Source organism: Tauraco erythrolophus, chromosome 5 (genome assembly GCF_009769465.1).
Source record: "Tauraco erythrolophus isolate bTauEry1 chromosome 5, bTauEry1.pri, whole genome shotgun sequence".
NCBI classification, from domain to species: Eukaryota; Metazoa; Chordata; class Aves; order Musophagiformes; family Musophagidae; genus Tauraco; species Tauraco erythrolophus.
In genome coordinates this window covers 14,957,473-14,974,467 of record NC_141469.1, presented here as the reverse complement: position 1 = coordinate 14,974,467, position 16,995 = coordinate 14,957,473, and the positions used below count along the sequence as shown (strand labels likewise).

Below are 16,995 nucleotides of genomic sequence, written 5' to 3'. Positions count from 1 at the left end.
TAAATGTAACTGTAGATTTCAACATCTAGTTCTTCCCTTTTCTTTTTTTTTCTTTTTTTTTTTTGCTTTACTTTGTTATTGCTATCTTTATTCAAATGAACACATGCAAGTAACATGTTTGCATATCGTAAGATTATTTCCTCCTTCCCTTGCTCTGCCAAGCACGCAATTCACTAAGTTACAGAAACGTGGAGCTCGATCACGTATAAAACATTCATTGCAGATGTCTACTGAATTCTGGGGAAGGACTTTCACAGCCTGTGCTTAAATATCCTTAGAAGGTTTTTCTTTATCATTACATTGCCCACTGAAAGAGAAACAAATTACTTCTCTCTTCAGATAACAACTGATCCATGTCCTGCTTATCACACCTTTTTATACTTTGAAAGTCAGCTCTTTCCTCAGTATTTTCTTCCTGGGAAAAACAAAACCTTCAACTTTCTCCTCATTGATGACTTCTAAAAATCCATTTCCTCTATTTCTATCTTTCTTTAAACATATATCCTTATCCTTCTGGGAACTCAGGCCACAGTATTTCAGCTGAGGTCTCCACAGCACCAGGCAGAGGAGAACAGCCATTTCCCATGTCCATCTAGTCTCTCCACCCCAGCACGTCTCTCACTGGAGTTCAAAGCACACAAATCACTGGCAGCACATTTTTGCTTACAGTTACATTTTAATCTCTGAATAACATACTGTATTCTGACCTTAGAGAGAAAATACGAATGTTAAAAGCACAGTATGAAACTCAGTGGTAAACCTAAAACCCATGCTCATGTGTAGCCCCCTACACCTTCGCACGTGCATTTTAAAAAGATGCTACAGAAACCAACGTTTTTCAGATTCCATTTAACAGTAAGAAGCATTAGCTGAAGAAAACATCAGAAGTACCCAGAGATTTCTTTACAAAAGTAGATGTAGCTTATTTTTTTAAAAAATCATAATTCCTTCATGTTTCCGTCTTGTTCTAAGTTTAGAAGACCTAAATGATTGTTCCTTAAAAGAAAGTCCCTATAAAAAGCCATATAATGTAATTGTAATTGTAATGTAATCATTACAGATTACACTATACTATGATGCAATCAGAAAGCCGGAGACTCAGTGGCTTGTAAATATGAGTAAAGAACATAAATTTGTGTACTCAGTCCAAATACAAATATAACACTGCAGATCTCCAGAATGAACAGATTTCACGTGCATAAACCAATTTGTATTTGGAATGTCATAACAAAGCATTACATAGGTAGAAATTACTGTGAATAAAAGAAAATACAGCTTCACATCACAGGAATTTCTGAGTCTTCATTAAGTATGGAAGGAGCAGTTCAGAGCTAGTCTGAAGTGATCTTTATTTTTTTGGTCTCTCCACAGTTATAATTAACTTTTTCTCCCTCATTTCTCCCAACACCAAAACACCAACTCCATATTAATTTTTTAATATCACTAACCACCACCATCTCAATTTTTTTCTTTGTATATCCAAGGAAGGAATTGGACTGGGCTTCCAAACAAACTGCAGCAGAAGAGGGCACCGCTGGCCTCTTGCAAGTCCTTGATTGAGTAAAGGATGCCAATGACAGTCCTCACATAACAAGACCCTTAACCGGTTTGACAAGAGAGATTTTGTCCAGCTTCAAAGAAAACTATCTTCCGCTTCCATAGGCTAAAGGGAAGGTTGGTTATGCCCCACACAATCTCCTCCTCTTTAGTTTCATACTAAAATACTAGTGCTTTTTATTGTTTGTAGTGAATTTCACCTACTCTTTAACTTCTCAAAACAAACTATAAAAAGCTGTGTTAACCTACAAAGTACGTTTATGACTTGCTTTTCCATTAGTAGGAAGATTTATCTTGTAAAAGTAAGACTTCGGCAATAAACAGACACTCAGTAACTGTTTTTCCATTTTTCCTTTTCTAATTCTTCCTCAGTGCATTGCAAGAATTTACTTAACCCATAAAACAGGCAGTACTGTCAAATCTCACTTATGTAAAGGTGTTGAGATAATTCAGACAAAGCTAAAATGCCAAAGATGAAACATGCAATGAGAGTATAATAGGGATAAGTTACCGATATAATTGAATGAAGCGAAAACCAGTTTTGGTCCAAACAGCCAGTGAGGGCATATTTAGTTCTCTCCACATTCATAGCATGTTTCATCTTCAGTTCAACAGAAGATGCAACAACAGAAAATAAGGATTAGCAAAACACCAGTTCTCAGCAAGGAAAGGCCTCATGGCTTGGAGGGGACTCCACCTCTCCGTTCCACAGACTGGACACATGCTCCTTTGTGCTCTCATATACACAAGAGCTGCTAGGTAAACACATTTCCTCCTTGCTTCCCAGACTCTTAGTTTGTCCCCAGGACCAATGATTTCTGAGCACCTCCTGCCCACAACTGCACTGGTGCACTAGAGTATTATCCACTGAAAAGCAACCACCTGCCTGTCTCTCTCCCGTACATAACGGATGCCTGGCAGACCGAATACTGACTCACATGGCAATCGCTCTCAGAAACGTGCTGTGTGGTCTCAGTTATGCTCAGGGCATCACAGAAACATGCTGGAATGGTCAAAACAACTACCCTTCACTGAATTTGCTATTAGAGTGGTAATTCATAGACGAAGTTCTCATGAAAAAGTTTTAGTTCAAAATTGCAATAAGAGGAAAGAAAAGGGCCCCTCTTCAAAAATGACTGGAAAATATTGTTGCTTTCAGAGGACTTGGCTGGAGTAGAAGAGATGCGAGACCTTTTTTTCCCCCCCACCTCCCTCAATCCACCATCCTACAAAAACAGGGATTTAATTCTAGCCCCTTCAGTCAGGCTTGCTTTATTTATAACCCTCTTACAGCTTCTATTTAATCTTTTCTTGGGACTGTGCAAAGAGCTACAGAGAGTCATGCAACCCACTAATCTCCATAAGGAATGCAGGAATAATAAGTAAATAAATAAGGATGGATTCAGGACAAGCAATGGCCACAAGGTATTTGTAGGAATTAAACACACCATCCTGTTTCCTACAAACTGCTTTCACACAATGTCTATTTTGGTAGGATTAGAGCCGGATAGTGGAGAACTACGAGTTATTTTTTGTTTGTTTCAGCTGGTGGGGGGCAGATTATTTTTTTTTTTTCCCCCAAATTGCAAAGCAGACTGAGAAATGGTAATATTAGAAACCTGACATTTTGCACTCATTCCTGCTTACATCACCATATGTTTTTATACCAAATGGGATTCCTTTGATGACTATGATGATCTTCTGTTTCGCATGATCTTACTTAAAAATTTTTCCTATACTGTCAAGATCTAACATCATGTAAAAGAGAAGAGCATCATCCAAGTTGTACGGCATACTTAATTGGTAACAAATTCTGAGTATCTCCCTCTGTTCTGCTTACTTTTTTTTCCAGAGTAACAAGGAAGTTTCATAGCCAATGCATACAAGCTTGAAAAAATATGCCAGCTAAAGATAGTCATCTGATCTTTGAAATATTCTTCACATGTAGGCATCACACTTTCTCAGAAAAACCAACAGAACTTACCCTCATCTGTAGGGTTGAACCCACAGATATCACAGATACATCGAACCCACTTATTCATCTCCTCCTCGCTGTCTGCTACCAAATAGAAAACTCTGTCTATAGTGTTGATATCAAAAATATAACTGTTTTCAAACTCTTTTTTGTTGAATGTTAATCCAGCATCCACTTGTTGACATAAATTTAAGTCAATAATACGGATAGGCTTCTTGGCATGGTCATTTTTGTAGTATTCCAATACATCTGGATCCCCCGTTAAACGGCCACTGCGAAGCACAAACCATCTCCTCTTCCATGCCTGAAAATTGGAGAGACAAAAAAAAGAGATGATAATTAGAAGCAAGAAATCATACCTTAAGACTGTTAGCTTTTGTGTATGATTCCAACCTGGGTCAGTTCAAGTAATAATAAGTAGTTCAATTATAATTCCAAGAGATAACACACCAGTTACCTACATTTAACACAACCCATTTACATATTGTTACAGCAGTGGACTAGAGGATTACTGAATTCGTATTTTAAAGTTTATTTCTTCTGTATTTGAGCTTTGTTTTTAAGAAAGGGACATACAATTAAATCACTGTTTGCAAAATGAGAAAGGATTAATCCAGTAAAGAGAAAAGCCGGGAGGGGACCAGAAGGGGGAAAATGCACATGCAAAAAACTTCTGAAGGAAGCCAACGTAAGCATGGGGAAGACAAAATAAAGTATATCTTTAAGTGCTCCATAGTGTCTTGTTTCCAGCATCTGCTGCTTTTACAATCTCTGTGGAAGATATGCCCACAGAAGAAATACACTTTACAATTTGATGCCGTGCTCATTACACCAGCTTTCCTGTTGCTGCGGAGTGAAAGAAGCTGGTCCAGGAGAAAAGCACAAATAAAACGTCTCATCTTCCAACTCATCCTCAAGCTGCCTTTCATCTCCCATGGGCCTCTGTCACCTGGCATAACTCTCACCAAAGATGCTAACTCAAACCAAAAAAATGAAGGTTTGCATACAACTGTCCTGGCCTTACCAACAGCACCTTTATTGTCCCACTTAGCTGCCTTTTGGTTCCTCAGCTCTACCAGCAATACAGCATTCTCGGCGAGAAAGCTTCCCTATATGCACAAGTGACAGGATAACAGGCACAGTTGAAGAAACTAGACATAGCGCCATTGCCAACTAGAAGGCCTGCACTGCATTCACAGTTGGAAATCTGAAAGTAGAGCCTGGATACAGTGGGGAGCCATCACTGTTTTGTCCATTTGTGTTTATGGTTTTCAGCCAAGTTGGATATCAAGGCAAACCAACGCAGCAGCAAAGCCACCGTGCGTTACACCGCAGACTCACACCACGTTACCTTCCAACAAACTGGCAGAGGGAGGGCATAAAGGACAGAGGGAGAACTGCACTGCCATCTTCCAGCTCCGAACTAGCGCCGTCAGCTTTGCACTAGGGCCTCACAAAACCCTCATTGTCAAGCGGGCATGCCTGCTTTGGGTATCAAGCTTAGGAAGCTATTATGAAAAGATAATACAGCAAACAGGAGAAAGGGAAAAATGCCAGACAGCTTAATTAAGGCTTGTGATCCATTCTCCAGCTACCGAGCCTCTAAAAGTTAGTTGATTTAAGATAACTTTTATACTTTATAAAACAAGTATATTTCTTGCAGTTGTGAATACAGCATCTGCCTTTAAATGCTGAACTGTGTGAACCAAGTCAAGCTCTCAAGCAACAATTTCCACGGTAGCAGTTAAGTTTAACCGTGTGAACAGTAAAACACAGAAAATCTAACAGACGAAAGCCCTACAATTTATATCTCAAACGTGAGCGTACTCTGGTAGCACAGCTGATTAAGTGCTGTTTAACAGCAACCCAAAAAACACTGGCAAAGTTTGTCACAATCAAGTGACAACTTAAATGCTGGGATAACAGGAAACTTCAATATTGGAGGCGCTCTCTCTAGACAAGGTCGATCACAGATAACCGCTACGAACCAAGCTGCAAAATTGTGTTGCTTCAGAAACTATCTTTATCTTTAACCTCGGCCTTTGGTCATTCAGATGAAATTTTCAAAGCTTAAGTCAGGAGGAAAAGAGATTAGAGATAGGAGAGGGACAAGAGCAATTGAGAAGCACGAAGCATTTTGTCTCACGATTTGTGTTACAAAAATAACCCCCAAAACCCTGTAAATCAACTCTATAACAGCCAAGTGTGCCTCTTCTCGAAATTTATTTCTAGAACTTTGTTAAGGAGCGTAAGATTCTCGGCAATCCTGACAGTTTCTGTTGAGCATTAATAAGGAAATAAGACTCTTAAATTCAGAAAAATCAACCAGCTAAACAGAACTTGCTTTCAGCCCTCTGGGCTACAAAGTAGCAACTATAAAGCACTTAAAACACTGAATTTAGCCTACCAGCACCTGCTGCTATTTTTGAAGTTTTCACATAGTGCATATGTGAATGTTTATTTCAGACATATAATGAGTCACACTCACTGAAACTGGCACAGATTATATTCAAAAACAAAAGCAATTCCATAAACTACACACTAATAAGGCAGATACAAAGGTTCTCTGGATTACAGCACAAAGCACAATTTAGCAGCAGAATAAAGCTTAAAGCTAGACAAGCAAACTGACATCAGCACCCGTGCTAATCACAGTACAAAAGCGCCTCTATATTTTGTCAAAGTGCAAAATGAGCCCACATAAATCACTCTTTGTTATTTGAAAATATCTGGGATTCTTAAAGCTTGATCTATTTTTAACATTTCAGTATTTGTCCTTGTAATGCAAGCTCTATACTGCCCCACTGAAGCACAGAATACTGTGTTATATGGGTAAGGAAGAGAGCATCTTCAGTAACGGCTTTCAAAAAAGAAACTCTAAAAGAGAGCGTGCACATGTGCAAATACATATTTACGCACTTTTTTATTATTTTTTTAAAACCCTTTGGGCATTCTTGTTTGAAAATTTTTGCATGTTACAGACTATTTCTCATAATCACCGACAGAGATGCAACTGGTTTATGGCACAGGAAAATTACAGGTACTGATTATCTGCCATGTTACCGCCATTATCAAACACACATTATCAAACACAGGTTTTCTGTGCTAAAAGTCAACTGCATTAAGTTTAAGAACTTAAAAAAATAGCCAATATAGGATTTAAACACTTTGTCCCAATACCAATATCATTTAGTTCTCAAAAGATATTTCAGCAAATAGAGAAAAGGTGGGTTTTTTTATAAGAAAAGATTTTTTCACATACATTAAATGTGTATTATTAATACAAATAGGGTTTTAAAAAATATCTTTTATAAATATACTAACACCTAGTTACAAAACACTGCATACAGATCAAATATTTAATTCAGGAGTAAAATTGTTCCTTTTAAAAGTGTAGTATGGCAAAAACCATGGGAATCGGGCTCCCCAAAAGCCTGTGTAGGCTTTGTAAGTTATTACAAAACAAGTTTTAACGAGGTTTGCCGCTTTTGTTTCAGACTAAGAAAGGCCTTGTGTGCCTCTCAGCTTGTTTTCTCCTTCGAGCTGCAAAGCATATCAGCTGGCCGAAACATAGGACATGACCATTCTTGCCAAACATTGTCCTGAGTGTATCATAAGACCATCGTATCATGAGACCATCATAACTACAGAAGCAAGCTTGTTTGCTTGTTTTTGAGGTAGTCTAAAATGTGACAAGCTGCTCACCCACAGAGCATCAAATGATCAAAGGAACAGTGGATTCCTCTATTTTTCACACAGCATTTTGAGTAGGTTACAAAGCAACAACAAGAAACTCCTGCGATTAGTTTTTCCACTCACATATATGCAAACTGCTGATTTAAAAGCAAGTGAATCAGCTAAGAAATTGGCAGAAAGCATTATTTAACCGTGTTCTGGTTTTTGTTTGGGTTTTGTTTGTTGTTGGGTTTTGTTGGTTTTTTTTTTTTCCCAAAGACTGTAGCTAAACCCATATACAGTACACAGGATTTAAAACATAATCTCCTTACAGGAGGTATATCTGTTGAAGAACTTGTAGTTATATCTCCCCCTTAATCTTTACATTAATGGATTCCCCCCTCTTCCTATACATTCAAGATGGACCTCATTCAGCTGCTGGCTGTAGTTCAGAGACGTAGGAAATAGGGGATGTATGTGTAAATGGAGAGAGAAAGGAAGGAAGAAGGGGCAGGAAAGAGTAGATAGTTCACATTTATATTTTAAGAGATTTAACTTTCCATTTGGATCCCCTTAAGCTGTTGCTCAAAAAGCCAAAATAATTATATGAAATGTTGAAATAAAAGCTTAGAAATGTTAAATCAAAGACAACTTTTTCTGGTCAATTTTTTTACAGCATTTACTTTCACGTGGTCAAGTAACTCTGCTTACTGATGCAGAGTAAGTAAGGTCAGTTGTCCTTCTTTGCTTTGCTAAGTTACTATTAACCATAATTCTGACATCATTTAAAGCTGATTTTTCTCCTCTAGCACATTTACCACCTTTTTTCTCTTGGGTAGCACCCAGCCAAAAAAACCTCCAAAACTCTCAAACACTGGCTAAGTCAAAGAGGGTATCACTTACATCTCACTCCAGCAATACCGCCTATAAATCTTTCCCCATGTATGAGCAGCAGACCCAGGAATAAAATTACAAATCTCAGATCTCCCTTCTCATCTCTCAAGTGTGCAGACATTTGTGCTCAGGTTTTCACCTCCATGCTCCACAGACAGTACTTTAAAAGGGCAGTAGTTGGCATCCTCCCTTCCCAGAGAACTCAACTAAGACTTGGAAGAAAAGAAGCAACCTACCCAGGGGCACAGGGAAGGAGGTTACAGAAGAACACTTGATGTTTTACAAACACACAACAGAACATTTCCTTGCTCCAAAACAACTTGTAAAGTAAGTAGAAGACATGCAGAGTGTGAACCAGAGAGAAGTAGGGGGAAGAAAGACAGCTCAAGGTCACTTCAGGCTGTCACTCTCCTGGACATTTATGTAAATCCTGAATCTACTGTTGAAGTATTTTCATTGATCTGCTGGGATCAGATTTGATTTTCTTTATGCTTTTTACTCCCACCTATTTCATCTGTCCCTCTCCCATTATTTTTATTCCAGTTCAAAGGTTAAACAACAGTGAATTGCTACATATCTTTGGCAAACAAAAGGAAGTAGGATCATAAACAGAAGCTGACTGTTCCTTGTCCTTTTTGCCTCCACATTTCTAGTGTCCAGGTTCATCGCAGGAGACAAACACACCTCTGGCACAGCTTCACTCTCTTGTGCATCAGACCTGTGCTCTGCATCCCATTAGGAACTCAAATGAAATAAAAATAAGTGTTCCTTCACACTGTGCTTTTTAAATCCTGTTTCTGGTAAGCATACACCAGTGACAACTATCACTGATGAGCTTCATCCCACAAGGCACATATTTGGAAGGACTGCCGGGAAGTAGCCAAAAGAGGTCACCTCAGGTAACAGTACTTCAAGTACGGAACTTTACTTTTTCCACTTCCTACTCTTGCGGCTTGCAGAAATAACCCCAACATGGTGAAATTTCAAAGTTTCAGTTGATGTTTTCCCTGAGAAATTAACACTTGTATATTTCTAGATGGAAATAAGGGTTGTTTTTCAGGAAGCAGTTTCTGGAAATCTTTTAAAACCTTTTTTTTAAAAAAAATAAAAATAAAGGCCATACCATCAGCATCAGAACCGAAAAACATGTAATTGCTAGTTACTTCTGCAAACCATTGTCATAACACCTACTGGAAACTGCCATCCTCTTCCCTAAAAATGACATCTTGTCTTTTTCTTTTTTTTGAAATATAAGACAGAACAACTAAACTATCCACAAAAAAAAGCATGTTTAGTGTCTTAATTCTAACAGCAGAAACTGCATTTCTAAGATTTGACAATAGTCCAAACATTCTACTTTTAGTAGCTAAATACTACGAAGTGTAAACAGATTGCTGCAAAATAAACAAATGTGATATGAGGAAAATACTGAATACATTACGACTTTCTTAAAATACTTAAGACTTGTTTTCCAGGAAGCACCATCTTTTCTCACTGAGCAAAATAAGGAAAAAACAGACTCAGTGGAAGTTTCCACTCTCCTGGCCATCATCCTGATCATCTGTTCCGAATACACACAAGGCCAAAATTTCCTGTTTTCATACTATTGTCACCATTTTCTAGTCTTGTGCTGTCGATTCTAACTTTAGCTTGTTAAATAAACAAAATAAAACACTGAAAATATAGCAGAACAATACTTCCACACAGATTTACTGAGCACTGTTTCATAACTGACGTTTCAGCATGTGAATTAGTCTCCCAGTTTCACACTGCTAATTAAAGCATCAAAAAAGGCGCAAAATACAATTCAGACAATACAGCACTAACTGCTGCTTTATTACGTGATGCTGAAATTGAATATTTTCATAGTCCTTTCCATTTTGCATGGAGGTTCTTGTTTTTTTTCCCTTTTTTAAAAAAAAATAATTTAAAGTCTTATGCCTATTCCCAGTGTCATTGTGCAGTCAGGTCTGTATCATCTAATTCCCATTAAACTGATGCTCATTACGACTGGTAGTACCAGCCACTTCAATAAATACTTACTTTTCTGCAGTATGTCAGAAATTTTCTAACGGGAAGCAGAAACTTCTCTCTGCCATACTCCTGCACACCAGAAAATTATCATCTCTTCACCAAAGGAGAATGGATTCAGAGAGTTACATAGAGCAATAAAAGCAGGAGATCTGCAGCAGAGCCCGGACCTGAGCCCTCATTTCACTGTCTCTAATCTAGGACCAGCAACCAGATCATCCTCTCTATCTTCCCACAACATCTTATCCACTTCTTGTGCCTATAAATATTCTGTCATTTCTGATCACTTGCAAACTTATCTCTTCACTTCTAGTTGTTGTACTTCACATCACCCACCCTCTGTGCCTAAGACATATTAACTCCCTAATAGTCTTGCCAGCAAGAAGTTCCATGTCCCAGATATTAACTTTGCCATCTCCTCTGAGCTCTGTCAGCAACAAAAAACATAAGTCTTGTCACAGCACGACGCTTGTCACGGCACAAGGAAAGTATTATCTGTTGCAGGTTCCTTACTCACACATCTACAGAGTCTTTGTTTTGCTGCCCTGTTTCTCAGAACATTTCCAAAATTTGGTCTTCTCCTCTCTGATCATGAGCATGTTCTGATCATCTCCCTCTCTAGTCTTTCCCACATCCATCCTATTTAAAATCATACTGCCAGGACAATCTCCTTTCTCATTCTGATTACATCATCTCTCATTTTAAAATTCTCCATTTATTGACTCACTTGATTGCGGTTTTGAGCCTCTTTTTCAATTTTTAGGCTTTTTCTTGTTCGGAAAGTCAATGCACCGATATCAGATTTGGCTCATTTTTTCCTTTTGTCCCACACCTTGCATCTTTCTTCAACTTCTGAAGGTGCCCTGAATCAATAGGCATGGCAATGACATCTCCTTCCTTCAGCTACTTTGATAGTACTTAAAATCACCCAACCAACTTACAATTTGGCTTTGCACCAGATGGATTTATTTTAAAAGTAGTATTTTTGTGTATTTATCAGACAAAGGCTTGTTTGTTGGCTTTTTTAAAGTTGTTTCAGTCTTTTCAACAGCTCTTAATTAGAAGTCACTTCCCCTCACGAGTCTTAGTCTAAGCAAGCTAAACATTGAGGGAAGGTTCTGCCTTTTTTTCTCTTTTTTTTTTTTTAAGTGTCTGTACATTATTTATCACAAGGATTACTACAGTGCTGACAAGATCCCCTTAACAAGACAAGCCAGAGAAGACACCAGCCACGCTGTCTGACTCGAATTCCACCACTGTGAGCTCATGGGCATATGTTGTTGCAAGTTGCATGAGAGCATGCACAGAAAAATCAAAAATTTAGGATTTATAAAGCCACAAAATCCAAAGCTGAAAGATCAAGCCTACACGCCATTGATATCAACAGCTACTTTCCAACTAATGGCTGGAGATTAAATATTTCACCACATATTTTCGTCTGTTCATTTCTCATTTCCTAGGAGGACAGTCATTTTGAAGTGGTGTTTGTAACAAGGCATGAGAAATCTCTATTCTTCCAGATCATAAGCCTAGTGTTTTTGTAGTATTTTGTACGGACACGGTTTTCCTTTTCTTTTTTTTTTTTATTAACCTTCGTACTTGCCTATGTAGGTATCTGTCTTCATTATCTGTGAAGGACTTGTATCCAAGGAAAAACAAGACACTAGAACTACGCAGAAACATGCAATTCCTGACACTATTTTGGATCCTTTAAAGGACATTGCAGTTTCAACAAACATATAACACACGCTTCACTGTGCTTCATATTTGGATCACTCAAGTGTGCTCATGCTTCATACAAAATAGAGATTTCTGTAGATGACGGAGGCCAGGCATTCTGCACATCATCTCTTCAACAAAATATTCATAGGCTTAAATACTGCATTGTGTACTCTCCATAAAAGCAAGAGGATTTCAGCTACAGAAGTAGCAGTTTCACCATCTTCAATAGGGAATGACAAATTAAGGGGGATGATGCAAAGATGCCCCATAATGTCTACAAATTGCCTCCCAACTAGCCTGGTTTAGCCTACTAGTGGTATGCATAATGAAAGAAGCTCCTACACATCCATTAACACACATGGTAAAGTCTTCAAAGGAAATTCCAGAGGTTGTTTTAAAATAATCCCTACAAATTAACTTAGGACATGTTGACACTCCATCCTTATCCATCTCTTGTGAGAGCAAGGCTGTGCACTAGCTGACGTTTTTTCGAACCAAGTATCTGTAGACCAAAGCAGGAGCCTCTTTAGTAAACACCTCAGCTATTACAGCAATGAAAGGACCGACACTTACTCAAGCCACTTTACTCCTGCACAGTAAAGAGAAGGCTAAAGGAAATCCATTGTTCTGCCAAGGTATTAAGGGGAGAATCAACACAGTACTTTTTAAATACTGTGAGGCATTGCAAGGAATTCCTTATTCGAAAAAAGGGGAAGAATTAGGAAGGGCATGCTCAGTGTTTACATTTAAGATCAAAATTATTAGCTTTTCCATTACAAACCATCAGATCCGCAATGCGCACGAACCAAGCATGCAGATATGGCAGGAAGCGTTGCTAAGAAAAGTAAAAGCTACAGTAAAGCAAAAGTCAGTATTGTATCTGATACATACATTCTCAGCTTACATGACCAAGAAAATTTGCCAACTAGGCTCAGCAGAGTTTTTTCTGAACAGAACGGACCTAAAGAACTCCAGAGAAAATTAACTTCAAAATAAACAAGCACAAAGTCAAAATTCTTTGCAAGACATTATGATGTATAAATGGCTTTTACTATGCTAATTAAACTGAGTTTCAAATTAAACAAAAATATTGTTTTTCCAACGCTGCAAACAACATTCTTTTAGATTCAAATAACTCACTGGTAATAACAAAATGGTTAAGAAATTTAAAAACAAGCTACATCACATACCAATAGCAAATTTGACTACATACCAGCATACTTGAAAATTAAGATGCTTCAGTATAATTACTCTGATTAGCTTACAAAATGCTCCTCTTGCTCTCATTAGCTCACATGAAGTTTTCAGCTGTTTCCTAGACTGTAACAGTACCCTCATGCCACATATTATTAGGATCAACAGCTTCGTAGAATTTAACTACTACAACCAATTAATTTATAGTTTTTCTCCCAACTCCAGGGCAATCTTCTGAATCAGGATTCGTTCTGAAACCAGCAATTGCTTATCCCACAGGCTGCGCTGCCTCGCTGGAGGAACCTGAGCACCAGGACCAAGCCCCGGTCAGGCAGTGGCTGCTCACAGCAACTCGCCGCAAGCCTCCCTGTTGATAAAACTGAAGTACTCGCACTAGTGTTTTAACAGCCAAGAAATTAGAGATGGTTCTTGAATAATGATAGAAAAATTAAGATAAAATAAGCGTTTTAGAAGGCTGAATCAACACACCTAGCATGCTCACTGTAACGTACCGAACTGATGCATCGCAGAGCTTCTACTTGCACTTTGTGGCATAAGCCTTTTTTTATGGTGTTTTTTTTTTTTGAGTTAGTGATACAAGCGAACAAACAGATAGAAGTTCAGGCTCGTGCTTCAGAAACAGAATTCACCAAGTCAACTTGTAAATCAAAACAAAAGCTACACCTCTTTTTGAATAAAAAAGATTTTTCAAGCAAAAAGATAACGTTCTTTAAGGAAGCCCCTGTTTACTTACTCCAGTTCATTCTCCATATACCTAAGTTACAAAGCAGAAAAGTAAACAACATCGAGAACAGAATTTTTTCTAGTTTACCTTTCCAAGTCTTCAGAAAATTTAAGCAATGTCCTGGCCATTTCTGTAGTTGTGTCTACCCAAAATAAGCAAAGCTTTCTTTTTCCTGCCAGCTTCCCACCTCACTCTACACCACCCTATCCTCATAACCTTTGACCAACAGGAAGCAGACACAATGGACTGAAAATAACAGCAATTGTAAGATTTCAAATGATTGAATACGTGAGGGGTGGGCTTAAGATTTGAAAAACTTCCCTTGCTTTGGTTTTTCAACAGTTGCTCAAAACACGTTATCTACATAGACTTAGGTTTGTTAGAAATCCTAGACTGAATGAGGCTGAAAACTGAAACACACTATTAAGTGCACAGAGGTACAAATTCTTGCATATGTTGAGTTTCTGCACTGAAGTCATAGTCTTTAGGCTATTATATCCAATGAACTTTTCTGACAATGTAAACAATAGCAGTAGAAGTTTCTTACAGCAATATATTTTGGGGTTTTTTTTCCAAATATTTTTATCTATCTGGGGTTTTAGATCAGAAATAGGTATAACTATATGTCCCATAGAATAATACGACATTCTGGTAAGAAATGTAACCAGCAGTCCATTTAAACACTGCAGTTAAAGCTATCAAAAATGTGGTGATGGAAAGTCACACAACAATTTGCTAATACGAAAAGGACCTTTGCTAATTCTAAGCAGCTGAGGTGTACTTTGTGGTGTAGAAGGAAGGATCTTTTATCTTCTCGCATAAAAGCCCAAGCAATGACCCCATAGATATCTTCATTACCAGTAAAAAATTCATGTCCTTTAAATAGCACTAACATCTCGGCACAAACACTTGAGGGTTACAGATTCCAAAGTCCAGATAGGCAATTAAAGCATGTCTTTTTATTAGTTCTGATGTTTTCTGTCTTGCATCCCAAGTACCAGCTGATTATTATTTTGCAAACCCACAATCACGTCCTGTTTCTGTCATCCCTCCCCAAAGCCCTCAGGTTCCTCTTTTGCGGTTACACCACAACACATACAGGTCATGATGATAAGAGCAGAATGAATTAACTTAGAGAGGGACTCACCTCTTCTGTAAGAGCTATACTATGTTTTCTGGAGCAGGGAATGAGGAGAGGATAAAGAGTCAGTGTCATTTTTACACAGACTCCTTGTCCCGACATAAGACGACTAAATCAAAGGTTCTTCCACAACCATAAAAGCTGGTAACATCCTCTGCCTTGTAAACAACAAGCAAAAATTTCAGGCTAGGAGTATTATAGTGGAATAGTTACAAACATGTTGCAACACAAGGTCATAACAACGCTCCAACATAATTTTGAGTACATTTGCTATCCCGTGCACACACTTCATCAAGCATTCACTGTACCTCTATAGCACATTACGTGCTGCTTGATTTTAGAGGCATTTTAATCACAGAATTACATCAGAAATATTCTTTTCCTGGCAGGGGAAGCTCATGCACTGCATTTCTGCAGGATAAGACTGGATCTAGCTTGTCAATGCAGTATTTCATTAAGGTCTGCAAGTGCTCAGAATAACTACAGAGAAGCCCCTCATGATATATTTCAGCACGGTATCCACAACAACTTCCAAATATAAGACATCCATACTGCGCCTGAACAAGCTTTTCTGCACAGCACCAAATAAAAGCCACCACTGGCATGTTATAATAGCAGCTTGAAGCACAAATGGTTCAACAAGGAGAGTAAATACAAAGTTCTCTGCAAGCCTGCAGTTTAAGAGTCCCTTGAAACCACTTTGTCTGCTAATAGGATCCTCCTTTTCCCTTCCCCCACTGTAAGACACAACCTGATGCCATCACACCACGGAATAACAGGGAAAGGATATCCTGCCTAGATTTTCCACTATACAGATCAAATCATCAATCCAGAGAGGTCTTTGCTTACACATAGGATAAAAAGAAGATGCTTCCAACTGATAAACCCTGAGAGGAAGCAAGGTTGGCCCCATGACTATTTTTAAGTAGGTGGCATTCACACAATGGCCTAAAATTAATGGCCAACCCTCAGGGTCCATGAAGCCTTCATTTAAAAAAAATAAAAAAATTAAGGAGGTAGCATACAGGGGGAGGTAGGGGGAACAAAAGACCTAGAAGGTGGCAGATGGAATCATACTTCTTCCCAGACTCACCTTGAATTAAGTTTGTATGCTTGGTTTAAGTGAAAAGACAGGAAGCTTTATGTCGCTTTCTCTAAAAATGAACCATTTCCTTCAACAATTGCTGGGAGAAATCTTACTTCACAGATCTTGCCATTTTAACTAACACTCTCTTGCTGTAAGTATCATATGACAAAAAGTAAGTAAACACAGAAAAATAAGAATATCTTCATGTAGCTGCATCATGAAAGAAGGAACTTGTTTCTCAGCCCTAATTTCCAAGGCTAGCTACCACAGCTGTGCTGCAGCTCCCGACGTCTCACCACCTCACAGACAAAGGGCATTCAGTTTACCAAACGGCCAGTGTTTCACATTTAGCTCAGTTAAAAGCATCCCACATCTAAGGCTTCATCTAAACATGATAAAAAAAGTCATACTTTGTGCATCTGGGCAGCTGATGAATACAAACATCTTTGGCATCATCTGTGGATAAATAATTTAAGTGGCATCATTTCAACATTAAATGCACTGAAAATGCAATTCTCATGCCAGGCATTTCTTTGGATGAAGAACAAGATGAGGCAAAACGCCCTTTAAGATCACCTTCGTAATCTAGGAAATGCCCAGAAACTCGAGACATTTTAAATGTCACCATTCATCTCCACCTTTTAGTGCTAAGAAGGATTTCTTCTTATTAGCATTTATCCTTTTGGAGGTGTTTTTTGTTTTTGTTGTTGTTTTTAATAACAGCATCCTTCTGATGAGTAAGAGAATAATGGAAAACAAAAATTGCCTAGAATTTCTCATCTCATCATGAACTACTCCCCTCCTCCTCTGCGCACTAGATAAGAAGTGAACAATTAGCCTGCTGTTTGCTCGGTACAGTGAGATTGTTCATTTCTTCATCTGTATCAGATCACATCATGGAATACAGAAAAACATTAAAAATAGATTAAACAAAAAAATATATCTATGATTAAACCACCAACACTGCTATGAGA

At 38.3% G+C, this 16,995-nt stretch overlaps 1 protein-coding gene across 3 annotated transcripts in view; it reads right to left on the bottom strand.

The window, feature by feature from the left end:
- The window catches only part of GAB1 (GRB2 associated binding protein 1), a 97,951-nt gene that overhangs the window by 37,473 nt on the left and 43,483 nt on the right, over positions 1–16,995 (bottom strand). For all 3 annotated transcript variants that reach the window (XM_086611990.1, XM_086611991.1, XM_086611992.1), the window contains exon 2: positions 3,542–3,836. In XM_086611990.1, the coding sequence (XP_086468116.1) occupies positions 3,542–3,836 (295 nt within the window). The remainder of the gene's footprint in view (positions 1–3,541; positions 3,837–16,995) is intronic.